We start from the raw sequence: 10,926 nt of genomic DNA, 5'->3' as shown, positions 1-10,926 counted from the left end.
CTAACTTTTTACAAGTTTGATAAATTATTTACTCAAGCAAAGTCCAAGGAATTCTGTATGTTAACTGATTTTTTTTCTTTTCTTTTTACAGACCAATAAAGAGGTTCCAGAGTGGTACCGAAAACTCAAACGGAAAACCAAATAAGAGACTTGTTCTGCTGGTTTAAGAGTGTTAGGATGCTTCTTGTCATGCAATCACTGATAAAAGTATGTTTGTTATAGAGAACCTATTACATAACTAGTTACACAGTTTATTTTTTTATTTTTATTATGTAGCTATCAAGAATGTGAACTCTAAACTATGTATATTTGTTTCATAGCCATAAATAATTTTATTCTGTTTATGGAAGCATGTGAATTTGTTCTTGTTTCTATTGCATTTTAAATGATTTAAGGTTTTTAGCTCAATTAACAAAAGATGGTATGAGCAAACCATATGCAGTAGTACAATATAGGCCTACAACCTGTTTTAGTTTTTAATTCTGTATGAAATATCTGGATGTATCACTTGATGGTAATAAGATCCGTATTATGAAGGTAAAATAGTGCCTAAATTATTTGCATGCACAGAGTAAGATCTGTGAAAGCGTAAATCAAATTGCAAGCGTAAAAATAAATTGCATGCACACAGAACGTTTTGTAAAGGTGTAAATCAAGTTGCAAGCAAAGAAAAAAAAATATTAGCAATACTTTAATGCTTTACATAAGTGTAATTCATGTGTTGTGAATCTGTAATTGCATATTAACACAAAGTAAATTTGGTGTGTATTCTTCTGACTTCCTTTTTTTCGCGCTTACACTTTTGGCACTGTTTTTGTGCCTAAACATGGCCAAAAACATTTCAAACCTGCAATCAGCGATATGCAAGTATAGAAAGGGTGTAATGAACAGCAAAACTGATTGATTGTTTATTATTTAAGAGAGAAGAGAGACCCAGAGGAACAACACTGAGCCATATGAAGAAGCGGTCTGTCATGTTATTAAACCAATCAGGTCAGAGTAAACTGGTCAACGAAAACCTAATTTGACTGGTTACTAGAAGCAGGTAGACCCGTCTTCCCCCTTGCGCTTGCAAAAGTCTTTTCATAGAGAAATTCATGCCAAAAGTGTGAGTGCAACAAAGGGAAGACAGAACAGTGTATATCTGACTATTTCTGGAAAATATTTATGCCACAAACACAAGTCATTTACACGTTTACAGTAGTTTATTTTACACATACAGACTGATTCTATGCGGTCAATACGTTTAGCTGTTCACTGCACCCTTTCTATGCTTGCATATCGCTGATTGCAGGTTTGAAATGTTTTTGGCCATGTTTAGGCACAAAAACAGTGCCAAAAGTGTAAGTGCGGGAAAAAAAAAGGAAGTCAGAAGAATACACACCAAATTTACTTTGTGTTAATATACGCAATTACAGATTCGCAACACATGAATTACACTTATGCAAAGCATTAAAGTATTGCTAATATTTTTTTCTTATGCTTGCAACTTGATTTACACCTTTATGAAACGTTCTATGCACATACAATTTATTTTTACGCTTGCAATTTGATTTACGCTTTCACAAATCTTACTCTGTGCATGCAGATTGTTCTATCACGCTTGCAACATAATTTACGCTTTTACAATTTTTACTCTGCGCATGCAAATCATTTAGGCACTATTTTACCTTCATACGTATCCTTCCGTTTTGGTCCGTAAGACGCGAGACACGCTGTTGATAAAGATAGAGTAGCGCGTGCATACCTATAATCGCAGCAGCATTGCGCGCTTATTTGTGTCATCTTAATGTTACGCGCGGCAGGCTTGAATGTCCGACAAGATCGAACAGCGGCAGAGAGCTTCAGATTATTGATTCATTTCATTGATTTCGCCTGCTGCTGGTGGATATTTTTACTTGCCATGATATGTTTACTTTTTTGTTTTATGGTTTTACGAAATGTATTTTCTATTTGGGGACATTTACAATTAGTAGCCTAAATAAGATCTAATTTCCAGCTTTGTAAACAGTAACAGCAGACGTGCGGGCAAACATCGGTTAACAAGGTTGAAAGCAGTTGTCACAAAATATCCTTTAAATTCACAATAATCTTTACATTCAGTGATTTTTTCCCAGCTCTGTTGTTTATAGACTATCCTCCACAGCCATCATGTCATTCTAATACCGAGAAAACATGTATAAGGCTTGACAGATTTAAGGCTAGCCCTCCGTTTTCACGGGTTTGTAGTAAGGTGTAGCCGTCTCACTTTCTCAATCCCTGACAGACACGCCCCGCCCCGTCAGCGTTCATAAATATATGCCGGAGCCCCAGGAGCGGAGCGAGGCAAAACGGGACATTAGAACCGAAAGCGCGCACGCATATACAAGCACGGGTGTCATTCCATGCACCACACACACTCATCTCCCTTTACTCCACGTCTATCAAAACACATTTTACGGACGCTCTCTCCGTCACATCCACGGGTTTATGGCCACTACGCTTCTTGCGATGAGCGCTGCGCTCGTACCGGGACAAGATGAGTTCCTCTCTCTTCTCAAACCCTCATTATCCGACGGATTTCAGGAGGACTCCTCTCTGTTTTCCTTTGAAGTCAAGAATCCCAATACGGAAAGGTGCTTGCCAAACGACTACTCTCAGGTAATTGTGTTTTAAACTGAGCTCTGTGCATGATGGAGTTTCGCTTTTTCTTTGTTGGCGAGAAGGTTGGACTGCATCACTGGATGAATTAAAGATAACAAGCATCGATGCTTGTGAAAGATGGGCCGTTGTAAATTACACGGCTGCATGCTCCACGAATGCATCAGAATCTAGTCTAATTAAAGCGCTCTTTGCTCATTACATGAGTATATTTCAGAAGGATTTGGTGATCTTTTTGGGATTTCCCCGTGGTTGTCACTGAAGGGAGAGGAGGTTGGGCTGGGTCGGATAGCGCACAGACTCATGTCAGTTGCTTGCAGTTGGTCTCTTGGCTACCGAACCGTCAACAACTGACTCCCCCTCCTCACCACGCGCGTTTCTCTCGCGCTCCGGTCTGAAACTTCCCAGCAACGCCGACCCTCAATCTGAAAACTTGTGAAAGAGATACATGTCCGGCGAACAGCTGGAAGATCTAAATCCAGAAATAGCAATGCGTAGCAGCCGCGTAAAGAGCACTTAAAGAGCTTTGGCATTCCGAGTGTGTACTGTATGTGTGCGCGAGCGGGGCCTTTTTCTACCTCTTGTTTATTCCACACGCGACTCTGTAGAGGTTACAAACAGCAGCAAGTAATGAACGGGCCTTGATTTATTATTTTCCGCTGATTACATTTTTATGATAATTGGATGGCATTAATTTGGAAAGGATGAGCAATCTTTTCAGAATGCTTTCCACCCGTCAGCAAAGTCTGTTTTGAGCTTGTGGTATGAGCGCTGTTTTACAGTCTTAGGCGGAATGTAGCACAAATGTATTGAAGAGGACTTGATAAATGTTTTACCTCTGACTGCTATATACAACCTTATGCAGCAGGACACTCGCTTTATCCTCTCAACAAACTTTATACATGATCAAAAATTCACAGATCATATGTTAAAACATCATTTCCTGATTTTTAGGGTTCATATAGAAATACATTTAGAATTTGAAGCTGTATTTCTAGAGACTTTCTAGGCTTGTTTGTGTCTGTGTTTTCCACTGTAGTCATAGATTGATAGTAACATTGTAATTATTTCACTGCAATCATCCCATAAATGGTTTGTTTCTTGGGTCTTTGGCTAAGTTACACTATATCATCTAGTGATACTGTATGTGAATGATGTATTTCGCTTCACATACATCAAAGTTCCTGTCTGTTCATGTGAGGGACAATTCTCGAACATTCATGACAGTGATTCACATGTACAGTAGATGTACAGACCTGAGATTTTATTGTAAACTGAAGCCTCTCATGCTTTCAATCGCAAGTGTGTCTCTGAACAAGTTGGTTAGCTGAGTAAGCAGGCAGGTTGGCCATTTTAGAAACCGTAAATTAATATACAGTATGCATTCTTGCAAGCGTTCCTAAAATTTTATAAATACTGTGTATGTGCTCAGCCAACACAAGAAGTCCCAGGAGCACCTGCCAGCTTTGCTGACAGTAGCAGAGTATGCGATATTTCAGCAGTTGCAGAATTATTATGCTGAAGTCTGTTTATCGTGTTTGTCCTTAAGCGCAGTTACAGCTGCAGTGCAATCTTAAAATCTTTGCCTCTCTCTTTTGCTCTCTAGGCTAAATTAGAGATGGATAAATATCTGTCTCCACAACATGTGACTCTCCCCGAGCCAAAGAAGTCACGGCAAGACAGTGCCTCTGTAGTGGACCAGTTTTTCGGGGACGACCAGGGTTCCCCCTACAGCATCAACATGAATGTCTACCTGCCTGATATAGCTTACCTAAGAACGGGGCTGTGCCGACCTGCGCGGCCTTCAGTGCCCAGCCAGGTCAAAACTGAACCTGTGGCAGCTCCTTTCTCTCATCCGCAGTGCCCGGTGAGCACAACTGGTCCTGCTCTGCCCACGTTACCAGATTTCACCAGCATCTTTAATTCGAATTCCACTCCAGGCTCTGAAATCAACACTGTGGAAGACGATAGCGGTGTCTTCATCAAGCAGGAGATGCAAGGCTTTGACATCCCTCAGGATGGGCCTCTTTTCCAGCTTCTCTGCTCAGAGCTTGACGTTCACCATCAGAATGTCACAGACTCTCACTCCCACCCTCACTCTCACTCTATGCCCTCACAGATGCCTACTTTCCACGACCTGCACTTAGCGACTCAACAGACTGCTGCCAAGCCATACTGTGGCATGCCTGCCTCCGGGTACCCTCTCGGCCCGGGTCACTTCGTCCACCCCCAGGGTCAGCCCCACTCACAGCCCAAAATGCCCTACCTTCCCCCTTCACCTCCCTCTTCAGAACCTGGCAGTCCTGATAGACAGAAGGAACTGCTTCAAAATCTGACACCACCACCATCTTATGCTGCCACTATCGCCTCCAAAATGGCTGTGCATGCACCCTGTCACCCGACCCCCACCTTAACACGAGCTCCCGCCACCACTGGGTCCATGCCTGTCCGCTACAACCGAAGGACAAACCCGGACCTCGAGAAGAGACGGATACACCACTGTGATTTTCCAGGTACAGAGAATGTAAACAGTCATTTCCCAGTATCATCATGTAGTCCAACTGTGCTGTTTGTTTCAACAAGCAAATATAAAAAGCAACATTTACCCAACAGTTATTATGCCAAGTGTATAGCCAAGTTGTTGTTGTTTTTTTTTTTGTTGTTGTTTTTTAGGAGCATTGCACTTTCTTCTACTGTGCTTTCTTACTCACATGCTTGAATCTGCTGTTAAATAATTCAGAGATGGCCAAAGCCTTTTAACCAGTGCTTAAAACAAATGCCAAAGTGTTGACGTCAGGCTGATTGTTATTGAATCCTGTTGCATCAAATTGACTGGGCAAATTGTAAAACAGACAAGCCTCACAGTGCCATTAATAGTGCATTTACGCTAAGAAGCTGCATGTCTGAAGCATTGTGCTCCGCAATTTAGAACCCATCACTGCTTTACTTCACTGAATGGGGTTTTACAGCTAATGAGATGAAATGGCTTTTGGATTCCTAATTGTAAAGAAGATGTACTGAAACCAAAGAACAGGATGTTCTCGTTTGTGACTGTGGTGATGAATAAAGCAACCGATTATGTGTTGGTGACTTTCATGTTTTTGAATCTCTTTTGAAAATATATTAAATCACCTTCTTGTGGTACTATTTATGCATTAAACGTAATAATTGCATTGTTTTTTTATTATCAACAACTTCCTAACATTTTGTCAAACACAAAAATACTTAACTGTTTTGAATAACAAAAAAACATATCTTTTTTTAAGGTTGCAAGAAAGTTTACACCAAGTCGTCACACCTGAAAGCTCACTTGAGGACACACACTGGTAAGTGTTCACCAATTAAAAATGGTTTTATTTATGTTCGATAAAGCTGGGCCTGGCTCCTATTTTGGCACTTTACTGTCATGTTGCTGGGCAGAAGTGTGTTGCTGGCATGCACATGCGTTCATTCTCGCACGCTGCTTGAAAGCAATCCTGCATCTCCCCCTAATATGAGGTTGCACCAAAAGGGTGCCCAAATACATCAGCAGTAACAGCTTTTTCTACTTCCTTTTCATGTCAAATTATAATGTCCAATATTTGAATGACCTCTAGGCTATATTTGTAACTATCGGTAGAAAAACATTTTCATTGTTCAGTGTTGTTCAATCTCCACTCCCCCATGTCGACAAATTATATTTTGAAAAATAAATTGAGTATCTGTTTGGAAATGAACAGAACAGCACACCTCATTTGACCCAAAGGGATTTCTGTTAGTAAATATTCATACATTCCAGAACCTGGCCTTTGGTATGTGAAGGATAAGCAAGCACCTAATCACTATGACTTATCAGGCAATCCCCATTTCGATTTTTCCATGTATAGATTTATTTATGTCACCAAGTCGTAAGCCTAATTACTGATTCATAATGGTTTTAAAGTACTATTATGATAAGATAATGCCACCCACTCTTCTCTGTAGGACTTGACATGGCATGGATTAGACTGTTCAATTTAGTGTTGCTGAATTTGAGTAAACAGCATGTCAGAGAGGGCATTATAATTAGACTGCAGGTTTTATTGTCAAATGAATCTTATTACATTCAAGCAATCTTGAATAACAGCTGGTAAAATGAGCTTGGATATCCATGTTCCAACACCAAACAGAAACCCAAATTTTTAACCCAGTAGTGTAACCTGTGTATTTAGATGCTCCTACTATCCCGGTAATTTTAACGGTTGTGATTAATAAATGGGGGAATATTTCCTCTTTTTCTTTGGCTATAAGAACCCTCACTGTTACCAGATAACCACCCAAGATAAAAACCCAATCCAACCAGTCCTCGGAGAAAAGAGAGAGGCCTCAGGCAGACAGCGTATGATAAAAGCAATCCAAACAAGTCATTACAGGATTCCTGTTTGGGGCTCACCTCACACGTCAAAGCTCCAAGACAGGCACATGTTCTGACGTTTAGTTAGTTAATTGTTTTTGGAGCACCGCACCTATTGCATGAGGTTGAAACAGCTGAACTTGCATCATTCTTTATAGTTATTCTGCTCCCGTTTTCTATTAGTACTTATAGGGAAGAGTCATGATAAATGAAAACATGTTGTAATGTTGTTTGCAGGTACTGTTCAGCTTGTACTGGTGTTAAATAATCTGATAAAAACTTTAAAAACTTCATGCTTACAATGCACAAATGCATCAAACAATTTGTAATCAACCTCTCTTTAAGTAGTCTAAATATAGTATTTTATTATGTTTTTATTTATTTCATGGTAACACATTACAATAAGGTTGTATTTGTTAACATTAGTTAACTACATTAGTTAACTAACAATGAACATTACTTTTACAGCACTAATTAATCTTGGTTAATGTTAATTAACCAAAAGTATATAATTTAACATTTACAGTACTTTATGTAATGTTTTATAAGTTAACATTAGTTAATGCATTTTGAACTAACATGAAATAGCAATGAACAATTGTATTTTTATAAATTAACATTAACCAAGATTAATAAACGCGGTAACACTTTACAATAAGGTTCCATTTGTTAACATTAGTTAACAGCATTAGTTAACATGAACTAACAATGAACAATACTTATTAAGCATTTGTGAATCTTAATGTTAATTTCAACACTAATGTGTTTTTAAAATCAAAAGTTGTATTTGTTAACATTAGTTAATGCACTAAGAACTAACATAAGCTAACAACGGACAATTGTAGTTTTATTAACTAACATTAACAAAGATTAATAAATTGTGTAAAAAATATATTGTTAATAGTTTGTTTATGATACCTAATGCATTAACTAATGTTAACAAATAGAAACTTATTGTAAAGTGTCACCATAAATGCTGTAAAAACATATGTATTTTTAGTTCATGATACCTAATGCATTTATTAATGTTGTCACATAGAACCTTATTGTTAACAGGTTTTATTATCTGTTATTGATGTTTTTATGAATTTCAAGCATTGGACTTTACCTCTAAGGGGCACTATATTTTCATGCACGTGTGTGGAGCTGGCAGACTGAAGGCATTATTAGACTGGTTCTGATTTAGGAGGAAGAAATAACTTTGTCTTGAAGTGGAAAATAGGCTTTAAACTTTTAAACCTACATTTTGCAAAGGCAAACATTGTAAGACTTTTTATGACTGACTATGGGTTTAGTTTTGTCAACCACCATGACCATAATGAAATGCTGAATACTTTAATCTTAGAGATAGCGTTAAGTGAATTTTATGAGCTAGATCCACACCTCTGAATGCATGTTTGCTGTGGTTACTATAGCGATGACAGAGAGGTAAAGATTACACATATTACTAACTCAGTATTACTAATGTATTAGTGATGTGAAAACAGGTTGAAAAGAGACAAACCTGTTTTAATTGTGGATGTAACTACAGTTTCTGTCTTGCTCTAGTCACTACCCCATTTCTCTCACCAAGTTGGTACCCATTGTGCTCTATGTTCAGGTGAGAAGCCGTACAGGTGCACGTGGGAGGGCTGTGACTGGCGATTTGCCCGTTCCGATGAGCTGACGCGTCACTTCAGGAAGCACACGGGAGCCAAACCCTTCCAGTGTGCCGTGTGCAGCCGAAGCTTCTCTCGCTCTGATCATCTCGCACTGCATATGAAGAGGCACCAGAATTAGACCCCCCCCCCCAAAACACACACACACACACACACACACACACACTTATTATTATGCACTTGAAAAGATAATAGAACAACATATTTCTTCCTCTATGCCATGACGTCCCTTCTAATGTTTAGGGTAAAAATGTGTCTCTTTGACTCGTCAACACTGTTAAACAAGCTGTTGACTATAAACTGACAAAACCTTTGCTATTACCATGAAATTCAATTTCTTGTTGTTTAATACCTTCAGATATCATAATCTCTACTTTTTCTTTCTGTCTCCTTATAACAAATGGTCTTTAGGATGCATAGATCAAATTTCCTTGAAGACACTCCTCTCATTTTGCCATTCTCTTGAATGTAAATAAGTTGTCTTGTACATGAGACAGCTTCGATGCATCACTCACAGCCTAAAAAAGACTTCCATGGAAGATGGAAATATACAGTTACATTTGTTTTTAAACATATTTAATAAAACTGTAAAATGTACAAGATTTGTTAAATCTTGTGCATCTTCAAAGCACTAAGCAACAAATCCCTTATTACTTTGCACTTGAATTAGACTGGAAAAGATAAATACATGTGTATGATAAAGACCTTAACTATACATCACTGGAATAGTTACTGCTTATACAGGACCTTCAAGTATGCAATTTATATTGCAATTCCCTCTTCAGGCAGTTTCAGTTGCTGAAGTATTTATAGCTGTGGATGATATTGTGCTGCTACTGAACAGCAATTCTTTCATGAATTATTAAACAATGCTATAGAAAAGCAATGAGAAATGAAAAAGGGCTTTAGACAGCTGTGTGATTTGTACAGTCTTCTTTATACACACAGAAGCATGACGACCATTTGTTTTCCTATTGTCATTGATGCATAAGCTCATATGAATGTGCGAGACCACAGTGACTGTTCTTTGAAGTAATGCCTTTGGAACACATTTCATCTTAAAGTGCCTTTGATGTTTGTTTTTATCAGCAGTACATGCTAAAATTTCACTTTTCTTGTTTATACATGGACAGAAGGTAAAAAATTCAGCAGGTTACCATTATTTCACGATTACAGCAATTCGGCTGCCTTTCAAGAGTAAAGAGAGGGTTAAAGTATCAATCGGTTCTTTCTTGTAAAATCAATGTATTTATTGCATTGGCTTTGTGAAGTAGAATTTGACAAGTTTTGTGTAATTGAAATGCCATTATGTAAATACTGTGACATTTTATTGTAAATATTATTTTGAAATATTTTGTTACTTTTTTTTTTTTTTTTTTTGAAAAGCAGAAAAAGGGCATCATATTGCTCAAGATGGTAGTGTGACTATATTTTGATGTTTTTTTTTTTTTTTTTTTTTTTTTTTACACATAGATATATTTCACTTAAACTTCTTTGTAGATTCTCAGACTGTATTTCTAAATTGTTTGTCCTCATGACAAAAGTGCTTTTTTTTTTTTTTTGGCCTACCGATTGAAATGAAACCTAATAAAATCAACTTCTTAATTTTTAATGGTTTTTGCTAGCTGAGTTTTTTGCAGTTTCTTTCAAATTTCCAAATTTCAAATTATGTAAATGCAGAGCTATAATAATGTTTATCCATGAAAGTTCTTACTACACTGGAGTAATAAAAGGTACACAGTTATCATTAATCATCCTCCCTTAAGCAGACAAACAGCATTTCTATAGTTTACATAGGTGTATTCCTAGGAATTTACTCCAGTTCACTTCTCTTAATCACTATAAAGTAGTTGTCCAGTCTCTTCACTATCTGTTGAAGATTCTAAAGCCCATGAAATTTTTTTTAGCTACCAACAAAAAGCTGAGATAAAACGATCAAAACAGAAACGTTAAGTTTCAAAGATCACTTGGGGCCCATGCCACGAAGTTCGAATATCTCTTATGGTAGTCATCGTAAAGAAAGAAAATCACAACTCAGACAAACCACCAAATGAAAATAATATCTGAAAATTAATATTAATGGAAATTCCTTTTTGGTCAATGTACTATTAAAAAAGAGCAATTTTGATTGTGAAACAAGTATTCACAATGCCTCAGGATTATTTTTATTTTCTAGGGCAACCCATTCAGAATTTTCCTTCAGTGCTACTGAGGTTAGATACATCTTGCCCTTTCAAACACTGGCGTTGTGAAATA

At 37.7% G+C, this 10,926-nt stretch overlaps 1 protein-coding gene across 1 annotated transcript; it reads left to right on the top strand.

Moving 5' to 3' along the window:
* The first annotated feature begins 2,337 nt into the window (after nt 1-2,337).
* Nucleotides 2,338-10,258, top strand: klf5a (Kruppel-like factor 5a). Its single transcript, XM_051704405.1, has 4 exons — nt 2,338-2,640; nt 4,247-5,153; nt 5,907-5,966; nt 8,613-10,258. Exons 1-4 carry the CDS (start codon nt 2,470-2,472, stop codon nt 8,789-8,791), a joined length of 1,317 nt encoding a protein of 438 aa, XP_051560365.1. The 5' UTR covers nt 2,338-2,469; the 3' UTR covers nt 8,792-10,258.
* The last annotated feature ends 668 nt before the right edge of the window (nt 10,259-10,926 follow it).

The sequence above is a fragment of the Myxocyprinus asiaticus genome, chromosome 8 (genome assembly GCF_019703515.2).
Source record: "Myxocyprinus asiaticus isolate MX2 ecotype Aquarium Trade chromosome 8, UBuf_Myxa_2, whole genome shotgun sequence".
In the NCBI taxonomy this organism is placed as follows: Eukaryota; Metazoa; Chordata; class Actinopteri; order Cypriniformes; family Catostomidae; genus Myxocyprinus; species Myxocyprinus asiaticus.
Note: the sequence above shows the minus strand (reverse complement) of the source record. Positions and strands in the feature narration are given on the sequence as shown.

Excerpts from the sequence above, each read along its gene's own strand:
- klf5a (XM_051704405.1), top strand. The coding sequence starts at position 2,470 with ATGGCCACTACGCTTCTTGCGATGAGCGCTGCGCTCGTACCGGGACAA. Across the intron at positions 2,641-4,246 it reads TGCCAAACGACTACTCTCAG|GCTAAATTAGAGATGGATAA; the intron begins GTAATTGTGTTT and ends TTTGCTCTCTAG. Across the intron at positions 5,154-5,906 it reads ACACCACTGTGATTTTCCAG|GTTGCAAGAAAGTTTACACC; the intron begins GTACAGAGAATG and ends TCTTTTTTTAAG.